The sequence below is a fragment of the Bombina bombina genome, chromosome 11 (assembly GCF_027579735.1).
Source record: "Bombina bombina isolate aBomBom1 chromosome 11, aBomBom1.pri, whole genome shotgun sequence".
Lineage (NCBI taxonomy): Eukaryota > Metazoa > Chordata > Amphibia > Anura > Bombinatoridae > Bombina > Bombina bombina.
This window is the reverse complement of record NC_069509.1, coordinates 167,463,663-167,489,826: the sequence shown is the minus strand read 5'-3', so window position 1 is coordinate 167,489,826 and position 26,164 is coordinate 167,463,663. Positions and strand designations below refer to the sequence as shown.

General features: G+C 36.1%; 1 protein-coding gene across 4 annotated transcripts in view; it reads right to left on the bottom strand.

Annotated features, from left to right (window-relative positions):
• The window catches only part of LOC128642310 (acyl-coenzyme A synthetase ACSM3, mitochondrial), a 35,512-nt gene extending 10,760 nt beyond the window's left edge, over positions 1–24,752 (bottom strand). The window contains exons 1-8 of one of the 4 annotated variants that reach the window (XM_053695034.1): positions 24,526–24,752; positions 18,950–19,183; positions 16,217–16,424; positions 13,136–13,343; positions 12,830–12,973; positions 6,818–6,974; positions 4,284–4,363; positions 1,917–2,040 (exon numbers count right to left, since the gene is read on the bottom strand). In XM_053695034.1, the coding sequence (XP_053551009.1) occupies positions 1,917–2,040; positions 4,284–4,363; positions 6,818–6,974; positions 12,830–12,973; positions 13,136–13,343; positions 16,217–16,424; positions 18,950–19,183; positions 24,526–24,546 (1,176 nt within the window). In that variant the 5' untranslated portion in view covers positions 24,547–24,752. Of the gene's footprint in view, positions 1–1,916; positions 2,041–4,283; positions 4,364–6,817; positions 6,975–12,829; positions 12,974–13,135; positions 13,344–16,216; positions 16,425–18,949; positions 19,184–22,386; positions 22,515–24,525 lie in introns of those variants that run through there. The other 3 variants (XM_053695035.1, XM_053695036.1, XM_053695037.1) reach the window with 3 other exon arrangements.
• Between the last annotated feature and the right edge of the window lie 1,412 nt (positions 24,753–26,164).

Genomic DNA, 26,164 nt, shown 5'->3' with positions numbered 1-26,164 from the left:
CACAGAATTTCAACTAACTGCCAATATGTACAGTATGTCTTCAGTATCTTATGTACAACCTGTCCAGAGCTACCAACTGCCCTGTACCTTGTGGGCTGGTCACAGGTTCAGAGATCCGCCCATTGCTCCTCCCACACCTTATAAATGTCTTGGTTTGCTGATGACTGCCTAGCCACACCCCCATCTACCCCTGCTCACTTCCTAACCAGCCCCATCTACTCTCTCAGGTTACAGTGAGGCTTTAGTTTCTCTTACAGAATAAAAAAATAAACAAATGTTCACCACTAATATGTTGTAGTTTAGTGTTTCTCAATTTAAAGGGACTGTTCTTTAAAGGGACAGTATTATCGAATTGAATTTCTCTTGCTCGAAGATGGCAGCACTATTTCCTGCCATGTAGTGCTTCAGATGCCTACCTAGGTATCTCTTCAACACAGAATATCATGGTAACGAAGCAATTTTGATTATAGAAGTAAATTGGAAACTTTTTTTTAAAATGGTCTGTTCTCTCTGAATCACAAAAGAAAACTTTTGGGTTTTTGTTCTTATCAAAATGAGTTTATCCACAGGACTATTCGTTCTACCAAGCAAATTGTACTTTCAACACATTTGCTCATCCCTTCCACAGACACCATGTTAGATATACTGTATATATGAATTTATGGTCTAGATTCATTAAACCTCGTCACAGTTTGAGATATGTTAAAATTCAAATCTGAAAAGAAAATATAAACTGGAGCTACTTTCTTTTAATGAAAATTAATTTCCCACAGTGTCTTTCTTGTGTTCTTGATTTTAGAAGAAAATCTTTCCAAATGGAACATTAGATTTGCAGAATGAATACAAAAATACTTAAAGGGACATGAAAGCCAATTTTTTTCTTTCGTGATTTAGAAAGAGCATGTAATTTTAAACAACTTTCTAATTTACTTCTATTATCTAATTTGCTTCATTCTCTTGATATCACTTGCTGAAAAGCATATCTAGATATGCTCAGTAGCTGCTGATTGGTTGCTGCACCTAGAGGCCTTGTGTGATTGGCTCACACATGTGCATTGCTATTTCTTCAACAAAGGATATCTAAAGAATTGAGCAAATTAGATAATAGAAGTAATTTGGAAAGTTGTTTAAAATTGCATGCTCTATCTGAATCATGAAAGTTTAGTTTTGACTAGACTGTGCCTTTAAAAATATTAAAAGTTTAAAAATCCTCATTGAGCAATCATGCCCGGTATATCGCTCATGCCCATATTACAACTGGTATTCAGCTCATTTAACACTTAACAAAAACACTACGCTATTCAACTGCAAAGCACACACGGACTACATTAAACCAATTTTCGTTTTTCATTGATCGGCATCCATTATCAGAAGTTAAAGAGATACGAAACTCCAAATCTTTCGTTCATGAATCAGATAGAGCATACAATTTTAAACTTTCTATTTACTTCTATTATCAAATTGTCTTAGTTCTCTTGGTATCTTTTGTTGAAAAGCAGGAAGGTAAGCTTAGGAGCCGACCCATTTCTGGAGCACTATATGTCATCAGTTTTTCTAGAATGTTATACATTAGCAAGAGCACTAGATGGCAGACACATATCTAGATATATCTTCAACAAAGAATACCATGGGAACAAAGCAAATTTGATAATATAAATAAATTGGAAACTTCTTTTAAATGGTATTCTCTGTCTGAATCACATCATATCCCTTTAAGGGCGCTGTTGTGGGAAAATGGAGATTGTTTCTCGCAAGAGTTATTCAGCTCAATTGTTTTTGACTCCGAAAGATTGTGATCACTTTATTTAAAAAAAATAAATCACAATTTTCCAATCTCAAAATAAATAAATAGGAAATACTGGAATCTACCCCATAATGTGAAAATGTTGGTCTATGTTAGTTATAAATCTACTTACAGTTTCCGTCTGTCCGTAGCCTTCATAGATATCAAGTCCTGTTTGAGATTTCCATTGCTCCATCACCTGTGGATTCATGGGCTCCCCCGCACTGGTACAGTGGTTTAGGTTCTTGAATTTGTACCTTAATTGGAGAGAAAATAAACAGCACAAAACATTGTTACTAATTAAAACTGCAACAAAACTTCTGATTGTGAATGTTACTGATCCTTTGTTAAACAGTAAACCTAGGTACTGTAGGTTCATGAGCAGCAAAGCAATACTGGGAGCTAGCTGCTTATTGGTGGCTGAATAATGGCTGCTGCACTTAATTGCCTCTTTGTCATTGGCTTACGCAATATGTTAAGCTAGCTCCCAGTAGTGCATTGCTGCACCTTCAACAAAGGATACCAAAAGAATGCAGCAAATTTGATAATAGAAGTAAATTGGAACATTTAAAATTGTATTCGCTATATGAATCAAATTATCACTTTAAACAGTACATTGCAAAAGACCCTGTAAGCAAAATAAGTATTCAAAATGTATTTTGCAGTCAGATGATAACGTCTCTTGAGTATATTTATCTATATTCATATTTATCTTATTTATTTTGCTGTGGCCAGTTAGGAACTGATAAAAATGAGCTCCTGCACTGATTAAGCAATCAGTGTGTAGAATGTTGCAGCGCCAATGTCAGTGCAGCCCTTTGCCCAATACTGTTTGATCTAAATTATTTTGTTACCTTCTACTATGTCCAAATGTATCAAATATCACAAAAATATATCGGGTTGTAGAAGTTTAAACCCATTGCAAGGTTATATGTCTGACTCCAGTCTAAATTTACTGTGTATCTGCCCAAGAATATGATCCTAAAGAGCTTTCTCCTGATAGTAGCAATGTTTCTGACAAAGTCAAGGTGCTCATTTACCAAGCTCCGAATGGAGCTTGAAGGGCCGTGTTTCTGGTGAGTCTTCAAATTTGATAATAGAAGTAAATTGGGAATTTTAAAAAAAACATGCTGTATAAAAAAATACATGCTGTATCTAAATTATGAAAGAAAAAATTGGGGTTTCATGTCCCTTTAAGTATTTGCTGTTTGTGTGTTTTATCTCATAATTGAAGTGTAAAAATTAAGAAAAGAAGATTGAGCTATTCAGTAGTACGTGCACTTGTGCACAACCGATGCTGGTGTTACCATATGAATTGTATTTGATTTGTAAACTTTATGTAATATGAATGGATGTTCTGTATGTTTAGTTTACTTTATAAAACCTCAATAAAAAAAAAATGACCCTTGTGTTTAACCAACGTGTATCTATGCCCCAATAAAAATTCACACAGCAACTTCTCATGGCTGCCAACATGCAGGGGTGAAAAACCTCTTCTGCCAATTTGCAATACTTTATTAGTTTATTATAATAAACTATTTATTTATATATATATATATATATATATATATATATATATATATATATATATATTTGAAAATCCCTGTGAGTGCTTCGTCATACATATACTGTATATATACGTATATATATTACTTAAAGGGGCACTAAATATATTTCCTGCACTCCCTCTAGTCAGGGGGGCTGCCATTTTGGAACCTAGGTTACACACTGCAGGTGTCTGAAGGAGAGTTGCTGCACATGTGCAAAAAGGTACATAGGGCTAGATTTATCAGTTATTTGGGGAATTGTCCTTTCTGTTCTCCTATCTGTTCTCCGTAGCTTGCCTTTGGAAAGGCGCACCTGCGTATTTATCATAAAAAAGTAATTTTTTCTCTGCACTTCTCCATAGGAGAGCTGAGGAGATCTAAAGATACATTTCTCTAGCCGGATTAGTATCTGTGCCTTATTTATCACTGAAAATAAACAACTGTTCTCCATGTCAGTCATATATAAGCCAATAGAAATATTTATACAGCCCCCCTAGTAGCTTTGTTAACGCCCCTCTTCAACAAACTGACGTAAGAAAATAGATCTACATTTTCATTGTTTTTGTGCTTTAGTTTTAGCGCTTTTTTATATCTTATTTTTATGCCCCAATAGATATCATTTTTGTGCTCTGTTATATATTATTTTGGCGCTCCATTATATATTTTTTTATCACCCCAATATAAATTATTATTGGGCTACAATAAACATTATTGCGCTTTGTTATAGATCATTTTTGCACCTTGTAGAGCCCTTTTTTTTACAGTTGAACTTGTCCAATTTTAGGTGCATTTTTGAATGATAAACAGGGGCCTTATTTCTCATGAGACCTTTAAATAGAAAATATAGGAGAATATGAATGATAAATCGAAGCCCATAGTTTTCAATGTCCCTTTAAATAGTGCTCTAATTCACTGTACTGCAGTCTGAGAATATCATATAGAGCGGTGCTTACCCAACAAGATCCTGCAACACAAGCATACGATACGCAGTGGGAGCTGCGCAAAACGTTGTTATGGGATAAGTAGACAGTGTCTGCAAATAACAAAAGGTATAGAGAATATAGCTCATTAAAGAGGCAGAACAACCACCAATCAGCAAAGCGCTACCTAGGTGCTGAACCTAAAATGGCCCGGCTCCTAAACTTTAATTCCTGCTTTTTAACTAAAGATACCAAGAGAACAACGAAAAATTGATAATAGGAGTAAATGAGAAAGTTGCTTAAAATTGCGTGCTCTATCCGAATCATGAAATTAAAAAAAATTGGCTTTAGTATCCCTTTAAAGTGATAGGTAAAGTTTGCTATTTGTATAATCATATCCGGAATGGAAACAATATTTTAGATGGACAATGAATCCATTGTAATGAAGATTCTCTATAACTTACATTTTAATATAGCAATCAAATTCAAATACCTCGTGCTCTGACCGCCCAATTCAGAAGTCATTTTTTGTGAGCTGATGGTTTTGACTGCTCCATTGGTGCTCTAGCTACAAAAAATAAATATAGTGTGAGTGCCGTATGACTAGAGTGCTGATTGGAGAACAGTCAAAACTGTCAGCAAACAAAGGAAAAAACTCTTTTGAAGTGGGCGGTCGGAGCTCAGGGTATAAGAATTTTATATCTATATTAAAAAGCAAGTTATAGAGTATCTTCATTAGAATGTGAATTGTCCATCTAAAATATTGTTCTCGTTTTAGGATCTGATTATACAAATGCAAAGATTACCAACACTTTCATTTGACTTTACAGTCCCTTACGTCAAGCTTTGACCCATTCTCCTTTTCTCAGGCTATCAATTCAGCTTCTAATGATGTATTACAGAAAACCCAAACTATTTTATATGCAGAGATTGGCTGTGAGCCATATTGCATTATACTCACACTTAGTCTAACAATAACTCAAATTAGATTATAATAATAATTTTAGTTAAAATGTAAATAATATTAATGTAATTACTTAATGAAAAATTTGGAACTGCATTTTTTATAACAAATTACTGATGTTTGTATTCTGCTTAATTGTGCTGAGGGGCCATAGTGACCCGGATGTGGCCCCCAGGCCGTGGTTTGGACAGCCCTGATATAACACAAGAAAATGACAGCACAGTGATATTTAATAGGATTTTTGTTTTAGATCTGATATAATTAAAACCCTGACCCTCACAGACCTCTTTGGTGGCATTTAAAGGACATATTTGTGTATGCACCGTATATATCAGCACTGAATTGCAAAAGATCTGCATACACAATTACTTTTGAAACCATTTAAAACTGCCACTTTACAGTATTATTATCGGTTATTTGTAGAGCGCCAACAGACTCTGCAGCGCTAAACTTTGAAAGCAACTGCCATTTGTTCAAGCAGTGTGGGGGTTATTAATACCCTACAATGTTCTACAGTCTTTTGTGGATAAATAAAGAAGCCACAGAGTTAAAGACACATTAATATACAAAATTGTATATCATTCATATGAAAGAGCAACATTTATTATTAATATTTTTTAATTTGCTTGAAAAAAGTAAAAGCTGTTTAATCTATACTGAATCTAAAAAGCCATATCAGTTGTGTGCTTCCTAGTAATGCTGATTGGCTGATAAGTACTTCCTGCTAATGCTGATTGGCTGATTAGTACTTCCTGCTAATGCTGATTGGCTGATTAGTACTTCCTGCTAATACTCATTGGATAGTAAGTACTTCCTCAGAAAATCTTTTTGAGAACAATACATATATCCATTTAAATTACAGGAAATGTTTGCAAAATAAATAATAAAAATACATAAAGTTTTTGCTATTACTTATAGTTAATAGTGCATTAAACACTGTGACATTGTTAGTCTAAAAATTCAGCAGAGGAAAAAAAATAAGAAAATAGTTTTGTTTTTTTAAAGGAAACCTCTGTAATAAAATGTCGCTCATCACTTTATGGAGACTATGGGGTCTATTTATGAATGTGCGAGTGAACATGATGCAATGCAGCGTATCATGTCCGCTGCACATCGATAAATCCCGACAGCATATGCTGTCGGCATTTATCATTACACAAGTAGTTCTTGTGAACTGCTGGTGCAATACCGCCCCCTGCAAATTCGCGGGAAATCGGCCGCTAGCAGGGGGTGTCAATCAGCCCGATCGTATAGGATCAGACGGATTGATGTCCACGGTCTCAGAGCAGGTGGACAAGTTATGGAGCAGCGGTCCCTTTAAACCGCTGCTTCATAACTACTGTTTCCAGCGAGCCCAAAGGCCCATTCGGAGCTTGATAATTCGGCCCCTATAACTTTAGACTTATTTCTTCAATATTTATGTTCAGCTAGCTCCTAATAGTACTTTGCTGATCCTTCAACAAAGAATACCTAGAGAATGAGGCAACTTTTATAATCGAAGCAAATTGAGGTTTAAATAATGCTCTATATAAATTTATGAAAGAAAAATGTTTGGTTTCATGTCCCGTTAATATAGCATAAATATTTTTGCGACCTGACTTACTTTTAGTACAGTAGGTGGGTCAAATCTTGGCATGCTGTGGACAAACACGCAGGAGCCCTGAATCCATGGGGCGAATACACTGCTCCATGCAGACTTTGCCCAGCCTGTGTCTGACGTGTTCCAGAATACATCTGATGAGGTCAGATCCAACCAGTATCTGCGTGGGTTCAAGAACAGTTAAATCTTATATGAATTAAAGGGACAGTCTAGTCAAAATTAAACTTTAATGATTCAAATAGGGCATGTCATTTTAAACAACTTTCCAATGTACTTTTATCATCAAATTTTCTTCATTCTCTTGGTATTATTTGTTGAAAGCGAAACATAGTTAGGCTCATATGTTAATTTTTAAAACCTTGAAGGCCACTTCTTCTTATTATTATTATTATTATTATTAATATTATTATTATCATCAGTTATTTGTAGAGCGCCAGTAAATTATCTCAGTGCATTTTGAAAAATGTTCACAGCTAGACAGTGGTAGTTCATGCGTGCCATATAGATAACATTGTGCTGATTCCCGTGGAGTCACCACTGATTGGCTAAAATGCAAGTCTGTCAAAAGAACTGAAATAAGGGGCAGTCTGCAGATGCTTATATACAAGGTAATCACAGAGGTAAAAAGTGTATTAATATAACCTAGACCTAGAAATGATACAAGCTGTAGACAAAAGTGAAATATTTCAGTATACCTTTGTAATGGCTGTGGCAGGAAGCACAATGGTTAGAGGATATGCTGGAGAGAACACATATGATTGTGTTAGGATGATCACCCATGTTTGTGCTGGACAGAGTTCTGCACTGGGGTACAGCAGTACACAAGCACTTGCACAGACTATAAGCGCAAACACAGTGGTAAACTAAACACAGCTGGTCTGGGCTATGAACCCACAACTGGTCTGGGCTATGAACCCACAACTGGGCTTGGATGATCATCCACATTTGGGCTGTACAGAGTCCCACACTGGAGTACAGCAGTACACAGGTACTTACACTAACTGAAAACACAACAGTAGCAGGAATACAGATGGTTGGTTGGAATGAAATATAAACCATTAAATGGGCTAATAATATCAACCACTTCTGGGCTGGACAGATCCGGTGCTGGAGTCCAGGAGCAGTCTAGACAGGAGCAATTAACGTTTTAAGCAAATTCCTAGAGAGCCTGAGGCAGATGAAAGGTTTAAAGTCAGGAACAAAGCATAAGGTGAAATCTGAAAAAGTCAAACTGAGCAGACACAGAGTCAGATGGAAAGACAAGTAGCGCTGTTAAAGTCATCCAATGCCAGAGCCCAGAACGCAAGGAGGATCGGCCTAGTATGGTCAGCTGACTAGTACTGACACTCAACAGCTGAGACATGGATAGCACACAGTAGTTTACTGATTGAAAAGGCCATTTAACCCATAAAACCCACTACTGGCTGAAGAGCAGAGAAACTGTCTGTAAACCAAGAGACTCAGATTTAACTCCCAGATGGAACAAGTCAAAGTTTATTTTTGTTGACTGTCAGGGAATGCTTGTGACAATCCGTAAGTCTATGTGTGGGTCTGGTCTAGCCAGATACGTAAAACTATGTATGAGACAACTTTTATTAGCCTTCTTCAGATCAAACACAAAACATCAATCGAATTACCTATTTTACATCACAATAATTAAGAAAACCAAATCACCAATATCAGGTTTTGCAATGATTGGCAGAGCAAGGTAATTCAAGAGTTAAAAGCACATTGACATTTGCATTTAAACAATACATGCTGTATTGACTTCACTCTGACATTTTTTGTAATCAGATCAATCATAGATGCAAATATGAAATATAGCTGCAAGCAGCGATAGAGGTGGCCATGCGCATCGACTTTGCAATGGCATAAAAGCTGCTAAGTTACAATATATAGCTATACAGCAAATTTCAAAGATTTAACATAAGCGGTTGCAAAGAAATCACATTTTCAAAATTTTCACGTAAATCAATATGGCTGCCACAGCTTGTAACTAATTCCATCAACATGAACAACTGTGTATCTAGGTCACAATATAAGGTTATACAGTAATTTTCACAGTTCTAACATAAGTGGTTGCAGAGAAAATAGATTTTCGAAATTTTCACGTAAAATAAAATGGCTGCCAGATCATATAATATAAAGCCTCCATATTATGCACAATAGTTCTCAATATAGATGTCAATACACATGGCAAAAATAAAGCATTTTTGTAAAACGGATGTTGTTTTATCAATAATTTAAAAATATCGTTAAGCGTTTTTGAACAATTCAAAATGGCTGCCAAACCACATGACCTATCATCTTCTCTTGAACAAATCTGAATGTTAGTCATAACATAACTCTGTAAACAAAATTTCAAGTCTGTGCCATAAGCGGTTTAGGAGAAGAAGATTTTTGTAGCTTTTAAAAACAGTGCATACGAATCAAAATGGCCACCAAGCTATGCAATGTATGGCTTTCAAATTGCATATACTAATGCTCACTATAGACCTCTACAATTTTCAGAAGTTTCATGAAAATTTGCAAATGTTTTATTTCACGAAGGCGACTGCGCACTGCAAATTTTAACTGCAATATTGTCTTTGAGGGTTATGACTATGTGTATTCATGTGTCTATTACACTGTAATATTGTTAAATATTGTAAAACTAATGTATAAAGTGCAAAATTACGCTTTTAAATGGCGATAAAAAGGTTAATGTCTCACAGCAGCCATGTTGATTATGGAAAAATCGCAATGTTAACAAACTTGGTAGAGGACCTTGCTAGGAGCATATGTGCAAAATTGCGCTTTATTGCACTAAGCGATTTAAGAGAAGAAGATGTTTTAAGATTTTCGCAAAATGCAAGATGGCTGCTACATCATGTGACCAAGGCACTTCTGTTGAGCAATGGCAAATCTAGGTCATAGCAGCACTAAGCACAGCAAGTTTCAAAGTTGCAACATAAGCAGTTCCAGAGCTAAAGATTATTAAGCAGTTCTCAAAATTTGTCGCAAAAAAACAATATGGCAACGTAACCTTATGACCTATGAGTTCAATATTGCATGAGATAAAGCATTGCAATAGGCTGTATCAGCATACCTGATTTCAAGAGTTTAGCATAAGTAATTTGTGTTTTGTGAGCAATTGACTCAAAAGAGGCAGTATTGAATTACAAATAATTACGATAAACATAAAACCGATATTGCTGCCGCATCATGTGACTGATTCTCTCCTAATGAGCAATTGTGAATCTATGTCACAATATAAGACAGTACAGCAAATTTCACAGTTCTTACATAAGCGGTTGCAGAGAAAATAGACTTTCGAAATTTTCGCGGAAACCAAGATGGCTGCCCGATCGTAAGATATACAGCCTCCATATTACGCACAATAGTGTTCACTATAGATGTTAATAAACATGGCAAAAATAAAGCATTTTTGTAAAACGGTTTTTGTTTTATTATTAGTTTAAAAATATCGTTAAGCAATTTTGAACAATTCAAAATGGCTGCCAAACCACATGACGTATCAACTTCTCTTGAACAAATCTGAATGTTAGTCATAAGATAACTCTATAAACAAAATTTCAAGTCTGTCCCATAAGCGGTTTCGGAGAAGAAGATGTTTATAGTTTGTAAAAATGGCGCATACGAAACAAAATGGCCGCCAAGCTATGCAATGTATGGCTTTCAAATTGCACATACTAATGCTCACTATAGACCTCTACAATTTGCAGAAGTTTCATGAAAATTTGCAAATGTTTTATTTCACGAAGGCGATTGCACAATGCGAATTTTAACTGCAATATTGTCTTTAAGGGTTATGACTATGTGTAATCATGTATCTATTACACTGTAATATTGTTAAACATTGCAAAACTAATGTATAAAGTGCAAAATTACGCAATTAAATGGCAATAAAAAGGTTAATGTCTCACAGCAGCCATGTTGATTATGGAAAAATTGCAATTTTAACAAACTTGGTAGAGGACCTTGCAAGGAGCATATGTGCAAAATTGCGCTTTATTGCACTAAGCGGTTTAAGAGAAGAAGATGTTTAAAGATTTTCGCAAAATGTAAGATGGCTGCTACATCATGTGACCAAGGCACTTCTTTTGAGCAATAGCAAATCTAGTTCATAGCAGCACTGAGCACAGCAAGTTTCAAAGTTGTAACATTAGCAGTTCTGGAGATAAAGATTATTAAGCGTTTATCGAAATTTGTCGCAAAAAGCAATATGGCTGCGTAACCTTATGACCTATGAGTTCAATATTGCATGAGATGTAGCAGAGCAATAGGCTGTATTAGCATACCTGATTTCAAGAGCTTTGCTTTAGCAGTTCAAAAGTTATGGGCAATAGAAAAAGTGGCGGAATAATAATAATAATAATAATAATAAAAAAAATAATAATAATAATAAATATAGCTGCAAGCAGCGATAGAGGTGGCCATGCGCATCGACATTGCAATGACATACAAGCAGCTAAGTCACAATATAAAGCTTTATAGAAATTTTTAAAATTCTAACATTAGCATTTGGAAGAAAAACACATTTTCGAAAATTTTGCGTTTTTCAAGATGGCTGCCCTGCCATATGACCAATACATTCATCACGATCATATGTAACTCTAGGTCATAAGATATTGTTTTACAGCAAATTTCACAGCTTTAACATAAGCGGTTGCAAAGAAAACACATTTTCGAAGTTTTGCGTAAAACCAATTTGGCTGCCACAGCTTGTGACCTTTTCCTTTAACATGAACAACTGTGATTCTAGGTCACAATATAAGGCTACTTAGCTAGTTTCACAGTTCTAACATAAGCGGTTGCAGAGAAAATAGATTTTCAAATTTTTTGCGCAAAACAAAATGGCTGCCTAATCATATTATATACAGCCTCCATATTATGCACAATTGTTCTTACTATAGATGTCAATAAACATGGCAAAAATAAAGCATTTTTGTAAAACGGTTTTTGTTTTATTATTAATTTAAAAATATCGTTAAGCATTTTTGAACAATTCAAAATGGCTGCCAAACCACATGACCTATCAACTTCTCTTGAACAAATCTGAATGTTAGTCATAAGATAACTCTATAAACAAAATTTCAACTCTGTGCCATAAGCGGTTTCGGAGAAGAAGATTTTTGTAGTTTTTAAAAAACGCGCATACGAAACAAAATTGCCGCCAAGCTATGCATTGTATGGCTTTCAAATTGCACATACTAATGCTCACTATAGACCTCTACAATTTGCAGAAGTTTTATGAAAATTTGCAAATGTTTTATTTCACGAAGGCGACTGCGCAGTGCGAATGTTTACTGCAATATTGCCTTTAGGGGTCATGACTATGTGTACTCATGTGTCTGCTACACTGTAATATAGTTAAATAGTGTAAACATAATGCATAAAGTTCAAATTTACGCAATTAAACAGCGATAAAAAGGCGAATGGCTCATAGCAGCCATGTTGATTATGGAAAATTCGCAGTTTGAACAAACTTGGTAGAGGACCTTGCAAGGAGCACATGTGCAAAATTGTGCTTCATTGCACTTAGCAGTTGCAGAGAAGAAGATGTTTAAAGATTTTTGCACAATTCAAAATGGCAGCTAGGTCATGTGACTAAATCACTTCTCTTGAACAAACTGTATTCTAGGTCAGTACAGCAGTACACACAGCAAGTTTCACAGCTGTAACATAAGCGGTTCTGAAGAAGAAGATTTTCAAGCGGTTGTTGAAATTTGTCGCAAAAAGCAATATGGCTGCTAGATCACATGACCTATGAGATTTATTTTGCATAGGATTATGCACAGCATAGATCTTTAGCATAGTGCCAAATTTCATGAGTTTTTGAGTTATGATGTTGTTTTTATAAGCACTTGAATAAGTGGCCGAATAATAATAATAATAATAATAATAAAAAAAAAAATAATAATAATCTTGACAATAACAATAGGTTGTCCTGCAACTTCGTTGCATGGCCACCTAAATATTTCTAAAGTTTGACAGGTCTGTATTATGCCTTACCTGCCATTCACTGTCAACCCAAGCCCATAGCTGCAGTGACTGTGCTCTGTCATTTTTGGGAAGCCTGTTGTACCACTTGTAAAATAGATTGTCATAGGATCTTTACTTTTCGTCTTCACACAGCTGTGGCTATCATTCGCATCCCTTTAAAATGCATACAACAAAACTTTATTAATACTTAAAATACATACAACAAAACTTTATTAATACTTAAAATACATACAACAAAACTTTATTAATATGTATTTACCAAATAAAGTACACAAAATTTACTTGTTTTTGTAATTTTTTTTTAAAGTTACTTACTTAAATAATTTGTTATAATTCAACCAGCCTTCCCGGGTCCCTTCGGATATGAGTAGTTTAGTCTTTAAACATGGAGACTGAGATGCAACCGAGTCCACCGCTGGTGCTAGCGCTTCGCTAGTAATAATGCATTTAGACTCTGAAGTTTGTAGCCGCTGTAGAATGTCTTTTGCTGTGAGTTGTGTTGTCCCTGGGATCAGCACCAAACCTGAAAGATGATAAATAACATCACACAACAGATCTGATTCATTCTGCAGGTATTTTTTACCTTTAAACATCTGATATTTTTAACTTTAGAACAGATGTGGGGATAAAAAGACAATTCATTATGTTTTGCAAATTTTGGGATAATAGGGAGCTATGGGTAAGACCTTAATATTATCTAACAACATTTTTCACAAATAAGAAAAATAAAAATGCCAGTGGTAAACCTTAAATAAAAAAAATATATATATCTAGTAACAACTTGCAAGGTGAACATAGGATGTGCTTAAAATGACATTTTAAAGCTTTATAACTTGAAACACTGTTAAAGGGATAGGTAAGTCAAAATTAAACTTGCATGATTCGGATAGAGCATGCGCTTTTAAGACACTTTTAAATTCACTTCTATTTTCAAATGTGCTTCGTTCTCTTAGTATCCCTTGTTAAAAAATCAATACGCACATATCATACACTAGTGGGAGCTGCTGCTAATTGGTGCCTGTGCTCTATCGAGAACTCCAATACATCGAAAACTCCAATCTGACGTCACTTCCGGTGAATCCATACATCTGATTGGTCCAAATAGAGTGAGTGACAGGACTCACAACCAATCAGATAGACACTGTAATCGCCTATCTACACTATCTATTTTGCCTCTGCCTGGAGGGTTCAAGCCCCCCGGGTAAACCTCATTCCCCAAGGTTTACTTGGGGTGTATGCCAGAGGATCGGCGGTGCGCCCCCCAGACAGAAGCAAAACAGATATTAACATAGAAGACTTACCAGAAGTGACGTCAGATTGGAGTTTTCGAGGAATTGGAGTTCTCGACAGAACACCTGCACACATTTGTCTCTTGTGATTGGCTAAATAGATATTTTCAGCTTCCTGTCAGTAGTGCAATGCTGTCCCTTCAGCAATAGATAAAAAGAGAATGAAGAACATTTGATAATAGAATTAAATTGGAAAGTTGTTTACAATTGTATGTTCTATCTGATTCATAAAAGAAAATTTTGGGGTTTACGATCCCTTTAATAAAGAAGAATGCATATATCTCTAGACAGGAGAGAAAGTGCCAGTACCAGTAACTTAAGTGCCAATATTGGGCTAGATTACAAGTGAAGCGCTATTTGAACGGTCGCTCGTAAAGGGGCAAATTTGCCCGTTTACGAGCGTATGTTAAATAACCAGCCATTGCAAGTGGCTGTTTAATGCTTCCGCAAGCTTGCTGTACCACTTTGCGCTAGAATTCATTAACCAGTGATCAGATCTCTAGTTACTGAAAAAAGTCCCCCAAAATAAATTGTACAGTTAATTTATTAACAAAAAAAATATGATCATTTTTTAAAATTAAAAATAACTGCACAAAGCTGTAATAAGGGGTTAAAGTGAGGGGATGTAGAGTAGTTAGAAAAAAAAACAGCACTGAAAAGTGTCTTTACATAGCGGTCTAAGGGGACTGTGTTTATACTGTAAACATTTATGTATATGCTTATATACACATATTTATGTGTTAATATGTATATACCACTATAAACACACAAATATATATGTATATAAAAAATATATATTTCAACTTTACTGTCCATCGATGCAAGACCTACCCCCTGCACTAGGTTCTTAGCCGCGTCTCACAGCATCTGAACGAGGCTCCCATTGGAGCCTATAGAAGCGTGCTCATGAGTGCAGCGCTTCCAGGTAAGAATGCGCCGGTATTACTGAGTGTAGAGCAATTATCGTACTCGAGAAAGCACAATTTTGTGCTGCACTCGTAATCTAGGCCATAATATAATATAATTTAGTATAATATAATATATTATTATATTATATAATATATTAATTGATGGGTGATGGGAATGGTACCTATAGGTTTCTCGCAAACTTAAAGGGACATGACACCCACACTTTTTCTTTCATGATTTAGAAAGAGAATGCAATTTTAAACATCTATCTAATTTGTTTTATTCTCTTGATATTCTTTTCTGAAAATCATATCTAGATATGCTCAGGAGCTGCTGATTGGTTGCTGCACATAGAAGCCTTATGTGATTGGCTCACCATGTGCATTTCTTTTTCTTCAACTAAGGATATCTAAAAAAAATTAGCAAAATAAATAATAGAAGTAAATTGTAATGTTGTTTAAATTTCTATTCTCTATCTGAATCATGAAAGAAAGATTTTGGGTTTAGTGGCCCTTTAAAACATTTTAAAGTTTTCCTGGAAACATGCCATTGTAATTTATACACAAAAATGCTTCAAATAATATTATGATAAGGGTCCATAGATATGTTGTTTAATTGTGCTTTTTACCTTTGTCACTGTTGAAAATATGTTTGTACTTCTTATCAATAAAAAATATTTTTAAAAAGTCAAAGAAATATTTTATAACTAAATCTGCTTTTCTAAATGCACGACAGAAAAGGTGGGTGTTCTATGCTCTAGTAAAGAACATGTCATATAATATTTCAATCCAGCCATTTTATAGATGGGATGATTTAATTAACCTCCATACCTTCCAACCATCCAGGATCTTGCGGCATTGTGATGCTGTTGGGAGGTCTACAGGGATTGCACATCTACACCATTTAAACACAGCAACTTAGCCCAAGTCACGCCCCCAAAGCACACCACCACCCCAATGCCTGACATGGCTTTGCCCACTAAACACCACTATGTCATCTCCAACAAGCCCCCCTTACCTCCCTACCCAGGAAGCCATTCCTCCAATCCCAGGAAGCCATACCTCCCTACCCAGGAAGCCATACCTCCCTACCCAGGAAGCCATACCTCCCTACCCAGGAAGCCATACCTCCCTACCCAGGAAGCCATACCTCTCTACCCAGGAAATGTTGGGAAAGTATGAAACTAAGACCTACTAACCTGCTCTTATACACGCTACATTTAGCAACCACCATTCTGGCACACGAGGTAGAATCACAATAACTCTGTCGCCTGGTTTTAAGCCGCAGGCATCTGTAAGTATGTTTGCGACTTTCCTGGAGAGAAACCCCAGCTCCTCAAAGCTCCACTTGACTTCACTTTCTTCATCTCCTAACCACCAGAGAGCTGGATTTGAGCTGCCAGATTCCTGGGGATACAATAATTGAACTGCCAAGTATTAATTATTTTTACAATGACTCATCTAGGCATTAAAAAAAGAGTTTATCAAATATAATACAATTTATCTTAATGCAAAAAAATCTTAAAGGGACATGGAACCCCAAATTATTCCTATCTGATTGAGATAGGGCATACAATTTGAAGAAAGTTTCCTCTTTACTTCTTTTATCAATTTAACTTTGTTCTCTTGGTATCCTTTGTTGAAAACCAGGTAGGTAGGCTCAAGAGTATGCCCGTGTTTGGGGCACTATATAGCCACAGTTTTGAATAAATACTTTTAACAATGTTATACACTTTGCAGATATTCTCTTTAACAAAGAATACCATGAGAACACAGCAAATTTGATAAAAGAAATACATTGGAATTATATGTTCTATCTGAATCATAAAAGAAAAATGTTGGGTTTCATGTCCGCTGATTCAATCATCATCTTTAGTTGCCACAGCTGGGTCATTAAATAGATTGATTTGCAGCATTGCTAGTGACAAAATGACGTGCTCTAATGAATTAGCGCATATCATTTTATAACTATATTGGCCCTTTAATCACTCATATGTACATATGCTGTGTGTGCCCGTGACACTAGCTTTCAAAGACTCTGCCTGCTCATAGAGATGGTTATGGTGTGTATTGTGTCATACAAGTTAGCTTTGGCTCTCTGAGTGAAAGCATTGCTGGAAAGCAGGTTCATAGTGGATCACAGCATATGTACATATGCCCATGAAACAGTAATATCATTTACAAGAAACATTTTTGCAATTCAAATGTATTGTGAAAATACTTCTGTTCAAAAATGGAATTTACTCATACACATTTCAATTTTAACCATTAAATCACTTAAAAAATATAAATAACTGTGGTCTACATTCATTATTTATTGTTTCTGCTATTCTTGTAATTAATTTTTATTATCAGGTATTTGTAGAGCTCCAACAGATTCTGCAGCGTTATAAACATAGGCGTATACAAGATAACATTTATATTGATCAAATGATCCTGCCGACTCGAGAGTCGCACTGTTGTAGTCAGCTCTTATGAAGGTGATCTACAAACAGCTGGGCTCATAGGCTTACATGCTAAGGGGTTCACGGGGATAGCAAAGGTGTTAGGAAAGGTTAGTGTAGGTTGTATGCATCCCTGAACAGTAGAGTCTTTAGGGAGCGCTTGAAGCTTTCAAAACTAGGGGGGAGTCTTGTAGAGCGAGGCTGAGAGTTCCATAAGATGGGAGCCAGTCTGGAGAAGTCCTGTAAACGGGAGTGTGAGGAGATAACAAGAGAGGAGGAGAGTAGGAAGTTATGAGCAGAGCGAAGGGGACGGGAGGGAAAATATCTGGAGACAAAGTCTGAGATTTAGAGGGGGAGCAGTGCAGTTTAGGGCTTTGTATGTCAGAGTCAGAATTTAATCCTGGAGGCAAGAGGAAGCCAGTGAAGGGATTGGCAGAGAGGTGCAGCAGATGAAGAGCAACGTGTAAGGAAGATGAGCCTGGCAGAGGCATTCATTATGGATTGTAAAGGAGCTAGGCGGCAGTTAAGGAGACCAGAGAGGACAGAGTTGCAGCAGTTGAGGCGGGAAAGGATGAGAGAGTGGATTTACTTGCTATTTATTTGCTAGATAGACTTTTTCCATTTCCCCAGGTTAGCTGTAAGTGCTTACTGCATACTCAAAATTACTTTAAACTCTAAAAATGTATATCATGCATACAAAAGACGACTAATTATTTAAATGTGTTATTTTTTCCTGTAAAACAGCACACTTGGGTAATATAATTTGATTTGCAACCTCTGTAGGGAGCAAGCACAATTTTTTACAAAAGGCAAGGTACTTTGCAGCAAAAAGCAAGCAAAAAAATAATGAATGTAATTTGTAGTGAAATTTCAGTTGCATTAACTAAGATAAATATTTTTTGGGCAATTAACCTTAAAGATTGCCTCTAATCTGAATGCATTTTGACCACTAGAGGGTATTAGTTCATGTGTTTCATATAGATAACATTGAGCTCATGCACGTGAAGTGACCTAGGAGTGAGCACTAATTGGCTAAAATGCAAGTCTGTCAAAAGAACTGAAATAAGGGGGCAGTCAGAAGAAGCTTAGATACAAGGTAATTACAGAGGTAAAACATGTATTATTTTAACTGTGTTGGTTACGCAAAACTGGGGAATGGGTAATAAAGGGATTATCTATCTTTTTAAACAACAACAATTCTGGTGTTGACTGTCCCTTTAATAACCTTACTGTCTAAGCTTACACTGGAAGAAACTGTTGTCAGGTTTGATGGGCCTTGTGGTTCTTAATCTTAATCTGATCTCTATGTTTCGGTATTGGTTGCAATTTCTAATATTATTATTCTGAAGAATCTACATGATGACCATGAACATTTTAAAGCCACACGTTTGTTGTAGATGACATTGCAATTGTGTGAAGTCCAAGCAACAATTTGACTTTTTCAGTTAGATATGATTTTACATAGAAGCAAAGTGATGAAAAAAATACCTTTTCAACTGCAGTCCATCTATCTAAGATATCACTTGCAAAGTTAAAGTATTCTGGCACTTTGGGCTTGTAGCTCAGCTTTATGTCTTCGTAGTCTGTAAAGTTCTGAGGTGTAAGACGCCTTTGAAACTTGCAGAAATGTCTAGAATACAATTTCTGTGTAATGTAGACAGGAATGTAGCTGGTTTTTAGAGGAATTTTCATAGTAAACAGAAATTCTAATAGATAGTTAACCTATAAAAAAAATAAAATAATACTGAGTGTTTTCAAAAGGAAACATTGTAACAGAAATATGTCTGGGAGGAAAGAATAGTAGCCCTTCTTGCCCCTCACATGGGTGTGGCCGCATAATATGTGACAGCCGGGCAAAGTTGGATGCATCCTCGACAGAGCTGGGACTTCAAAACCAAACCATTTTCCTGGCTTTGAGAATCCCACAAGATCCAGGACAGTTGAGAAGTATGTATATTGCATTAAAGGGACATTAAACAGTTTAAGATTGCATTATAAAATGTTTAATTATATGTAACATAGTACTGTAAGTTGTAGATGAGGTTGAAAAAAGACTGAAGTCCATCGAGTTCAACCTATACAAATCTAATATACTTACAAAAAAGCTCCGGTTGATCTTTAATTAATCTCACTAAAAGGTGACCCATTTAATACAATCATTCATATTCATGAATTTTGTTTCTAGCCAGAAATGTATTCAAACCATTTTAAATGTATCTAGGGTATTGGCAGTGACTACCTCCTTTGGTAATGAGTTGCAGGAGATTAAATCTCCTTTCCTCCAACCTTAAATTGTGACCTAAAATTTCCAATAATCTTGGAATAAACAGAGCTTCTGCCATCTCTGTATATGGGCCTTGAATATATTTATATAAAGTAATGATGTCCCCTCTCAAGCACCTTTTTTACAGAGAAAACAGACCCAGCTTGACTAGCCTCTCCTCAAAGCTTAACCCCTTAATGACCACAATGTACCCTGTATGTCACTGGTCATTAAGGGTTTTTTCAGGACATAATAGCACAAGTCTAGCAAGAATACGCTATTAATGCACTCCCTCCAGCAGGCTTTGTGGAATAGAGCAGTCTCAACGCTGGTGGCAAGACCGCGCTATAAAACAATCAAGTCCCAAAAAAAGGCCAGTGACATACAGGGTACGTCGCTGGTCCTTAAGGGGTTCTCCATTCCTCTTATTAGCTTTGCGGCCCTTCTCTGAACTCTTTCTAGTTCTGCAATATCTTTTTTTGCAATTGTCCCCAGAACTGCACTCCACACTCAAGGTGAGGTCTTACCAGGAATTGGACCATATGTTTTCATTATTTATGTTGTGTCTTTTTTTCCTGTAATTTTATTTTTAATATGGTGGGCATTCCAATTCCTGTAGACCCATTAATTAACCACCAGTTTTCCCACCTCCTGTATCATTTCACAGCCAATAGCCAATCAAAAAATGCATATACGTATATACTGTTAACATACTAAGTAGTTGCTTGGGCCTCAGAAAGTGTGCACATAAAGAAAATAAGATGGAAAGTTGTTTTTATTGTGCTCTGTGAATTATGAAAGTATGATGTTGACTTTAGTGTTTCTTTAAAAGTGTAAGTGCAGACTCCACATAACTCCACCATTTGGATACAAAAGACAAAGGGGCGCCTCATGTGTAGATCAGAGATGTAACAAATCCCACACTGAATAAATAGCCAAATGGATACTCACATTTAGCTGAAGCACCTTGTGTGCTTGTGGTAGCAGGCTAATAACTCAGGGTGCATCAGCTAACCCAGGCAGCAGGTAACACTAAAGAACACCAGATGGAGTACTGAATGCAGTTCGCCCCAAAGAGCGATAGGGATAGAAGTAAGGTGCTAACACTTGGCTTATGTAAAACACAAGGTTTATTAAAACTGACATAAAAACAAAAGCTTCAAGTGATAGGAGGGCATAAACATGTAGCCCCCCTAATGCAACACGTTTCTCGGCTATAAAATCGCCGTTTCCTCAGGCATCAGGGTTAGCCTTGATAATTCAGTAGGTGCATTTGAAGGTATGAGAATTAGAAATTGCTGTTTTCAGAGCTAAATACAGTGAAAAGGGGGGGGAAATGAATACAAATATATTGCAAAGTTGTTTTGTTACACATAACTATATATTTATATAAAAATCTCAAGTTGTTTACTGTCCCTTTAATTGTTAGATGTGTAATTGAATGGCGCAGCAAGTAAATCTGATACACCAGGGTTGTCACAATGGTTCATGTGTTAAAAGGAAATTAAGCTAACAAATGGTATATTATGCATGTGAAATAATGTTCTTTAAACATGATAAAAATATGTAGCTGAACTAAAAGGGTTAAAATATAGCTAATAATGTAGATTTTTTTTAAAACTAACAGGAAATGCACAGCTGTTGAATGGGAAATAAGTTCACTGGCTGATAAGGAACTCTCCTACCGCTATATTGGTTGACTATGACACACCTCCCAAGCAAAGCATTTGTGCTCTTCACAGAAACATCAATCAAACAAAACTGCAATAGATTTTTAGATGCAACAAAGAAAAATATTTTACTTTCTCTTTAAAACTATTGCTGACTTAATTAGTCCAGGGTATTAGAAGTATAAATGTGATCCTATTTACAATGAAGAAAGAATTCAGCAAGATTTAATATTGAAACACTTAGCAAAATACTATAATAGTCAATTTATTATAATTTAACCCTTTTGTGACAGGGTTAAAGTGTCTACATCGGAACACCTGTTCCGATGTAGACAAATTGAAACTACGCGATCGTGGATACGATCGCGAGATTTCAATTATTGGATCGCATCTGGGGGGCGTCCCTACAACCCTAGGAACGCCCTCCAGACCACGATCAAGTCCTTGAAGCACAGAAGGCTTCAGGACAGCCGTTCGTTATGACGTTCTATTCCGTCATAACGGCTTTAAAGCCCAGTGTAAATATGACGGAATAGAACGGCATAACGGCGTTAAAAGGTTAATTTTGTTTAATATATCTACATTAATATTTTATTTCTAACTATCTCAAGAATTCTAATTCATTTATACAGAAGTTCTTTTGCTATTTTCCAAATATTGCAATTGTCTTATTCCTTCTATAAAGCTGTTTCTTGTTGTTGTTGTTTTTTCAAATAAATAAAAGAAAAATACAAACATTTGATCCATTGCATCCTGTTTAAAGGCTGAATTCAGTACACATTAGTTAAGTCACAAATGATCTTATCTTTTAATATTGTACTAATTCAAAACTGAAATCTAAAACAGCGTTTTTTTATGAACTGTAAGTGGTTTTGTATATTCTTTCCATGAGCAATGTTACAACCAGCGTGTATTTCAGCAACTATACAAATAGTATTTATATTCTATTTATACACTAAGATAATAGCTCTAAAATCGTGCCTAATACTTACAGAATGGCCTCCGAGTAAAAGTGTACAGTTGGAAATCTGATTCCACTTCCCTTTCTGGATCAGCTCAAAGACAAGTATGTGAATCTCAAACTAAATAAAAGGCGGGGACAAAAGCTGCAATTTGCTTTGGTATGTAGGGAGGCACTGTTAAAGGAACGCTGAAATTATTTCCTCAAATGCAAATATATCTGTCTTAAAGGGGCAGTAAATAAATCCCAACATTTCAAAATTCAAAAGAGGGACAGCTGTCCCACCCGTGGCAAAAGTGTGATATGTGGTGGGCAGGAGCCGGGATGGGGCTTAAAAAAATCTTAAAACCAAAGTAATGTAAATAAAATTCTAAAAAAGTCATATCTTTTAATACTCTTAGGCAGCAAATCAAACACAAGCTCAAACCACTGGTATAGCTATGTGAGCTCTGTATTTTATTAGCCTTTGCAGAGGCAGTGCTATTTTTATCTTAATCGGACATTTAATAATAGATTCTTCAAAACTGCTCTCTGTATTCCCCATTAATATTCTAGATTCTGGCCTTTAAAGTTAGCAAATATGCACAGTAACACAAGCTACACATATACACGTACACACACTCAAATACACAGAAACACACACTACATAGCATACACTTCCACATGCAGATACACACACACACTACATAGCATACACTTATATATGCAGATACACACACACACTACATAGCATACACTTATACAGACAGATACACACACACTACATAGCATACACTTACACATGCAGATACACACACACTACATAGCATACACTTACACAGACAGATACACACACACACTACACAGCATACACTTATACAGACAGATACACACACACACTACATAGCATACACTTATACAGACAGATACACACACACTACATAGCATACAGTTACACATGCAGATACACACACACTACATAGCATACACTTATACAGACAGATACACACACACACTACATAGCATACACTTATACAGACAGATACACACACACACACTACATAGCATACACTTATACAGGTAGATACACACACACACTACATAGCATACACTTACACAGACAGATACACACACACACACTACACAGCATACACTTATACAGACAGATACACACACACACACACTACATAGCATACACTTATACAGGCAGATACACACACACTACATAGCTTACACTTATACATGCAGATACACACACATAGCTTACACTTATACGTGCAGAAACACAAACTACATAGCTTATACTTATACATGCAGATACATACACACACACTACATAGCATACACTTATACAGACAGATACACACACACTACATAGCATACAGTTACACATGCAGATACACACACACTACATAGCATACACTTATACAGACAGATACACACACACACTACATAGCATACACTTATACAGACAGATACACACACACACACTACATAGCATACACTTATACAGGCAGATACACACACACACTACATAGCATACACTTATACAGACAGATACACACACACACACTACATAGCATACACTTATACAGACAGATACACACACACACTACATAGCATACACTTATACAGACAGATACACACACACACACTACATAGCATACACTTATACAGGCAGACACACACACACACTACATAGCTTACACTTATACCTGCAGATACACACACTACATAGCTTACATTTATACATGCAGATACACACACACTACATAGCTTACACTTATACATGCAGATACACACACACTACACAGCATACACTTATGCATGCAGATACACACACACTACATAGCTTACACTTATACATGCAGATACACACACACTAAACAGTATACACTTATGCATGCAGATACACACACACACACTACGCTGCACCTCTACCCCAGAGACTAAGAAAAAAGAGATGGACAAATGTTGGCACAGGAAGGGTAAGAACAGTAGAACAAAGGGATACTTCTAATCATCTGCCTTTTAAAAACTCTTATGCTGCTATTACTGCTGGCATCTGTGAAGAAGAGAGCACAACTGCTAGTACTTCTGACAGTGTAACAGGGAGGTCTGAGTTTCTGGTGTCTGAATCTGCAAACAAGAAATCCAAGGTAAGATCTGAAAATGTAAATTTCTGTAATACCTTGTTAATAGGTGACTCCATTTTAAGAACTGTACAGATAGATGATGATAAAGGAGACTTGAGAGAGGTTAGATGTCTTCCAGGTTCTACCGCTCACAGAGATCATTTAAATCGTATTTCAAGAATTGTTAAGGCAGCTAGAAAAGCCAGTGAGTTAGATGTTATTGTTCACCTAGGTACTAATGATCTGGCTAGAAATGATGTTGTTGCTGTGCAAAAGGAGTTTTTTAAACTAGGAAGTTGTTTAGATCATGTGGCTGCATCTGTGTCCTTTTCTGCTGTTTTACCTGTGTATGGACAGGAAGAATGCAGCGTATTATAGAATTTAACTCTTGGTTAGAGAGGTGGTGTAGGGAGAGAAGATATGGTTTTGTTAGCCCTGTTTGGCTTGATAGCAGCTTGTATACGAAGGATGGTTTGCATCTGGATATTAAAGGGACAGGAGTATTGAGTAAAGAATTTAACCACTTTATTAGTAGCAATTTAAATTAATGAAGGGGGACAGAGTTAATATACCCATCTGTCCCCCAGAACATGCCAAGACAGTCAACCAAATTTTAGATTCTTGTTTATTTAAGAAAAAAACATTACTTTTAGGAATAAGACTTTGAATAATGTAGGCAGGGGTTGTATTGACCATGCAAAAGGATTTGTGAATTCTAGAAATATTCTATGTGCAACGTGCACAAATGCTCGCAGTTTAGTAAGTAAATTACCTACACTTACTGCAATAATGATTCAAGATAAATTGGATTTAGTAGCTATAACAGAGACATGGTACGATGACTCTCACGACTGGGAAACAGTCATACCTGGTTACATCTTGTTTAAAAAAAATAGAGTAGGAAAAAAAGGGGCGGAGTTGCTCTGTACTAAAATAAAATAAAAAAATAACTGAAAATGTAGAAAAAAATGACAATGTAGAAAGTGTTTGGGTAACTATAGAAACTGAAGGGAAACAGGTGTTTAGAACAGGAGTAGTATACAGACCACCATTACAGGATGAAGCATCAGACAATTTATTCATTGATGAAATAGCCAAAATTACAATGAAGGGCAATGTTATTATAGTGGGGGACTTTAATATGCCTGATGTAGACTGGTAAGTATCTGTTGCCAAATCAACTAGAAGTAAATATATCCTGGAATCTTTACAAGGGGAATCTCTTGAGCAACTAGTAAAAGAACCAACACGTAAAGGAACTATATTTGATTTAGTACTTACAAACAGTGATATAGTATCTGAGGTGTCTGTGGGTGAGAACTTAGGCTCTAGTGATCATCAGTCTGTATGGTTTAATATTCAGGCAAAGGTACTGAGCAACCATAGTAAAACAAAAGTCTTAGACTTTAGATCAACTGATTTTTCTTACATGGGCAGATACCTTGATAAATCCCTAAAAGGGATGGCACAGATTACAGGAGTACAAGAACAGTGGGAATATTTTAAAAATGCTATTCTAGATGCAACTAAACACTGTATTAGGCTTGTTTGTAAAAGTAAAAGAAAAAGAAAACCAATATGGTTTTCAAGAGAAGTAGCACATGCAAGCAGAAAGGTTCCGGCTAACCGAAGAAAGACTTCAAATGGCAAAAAGGGTAAAATATGCAACAAGTTTATTATACAGACAGTGCACTA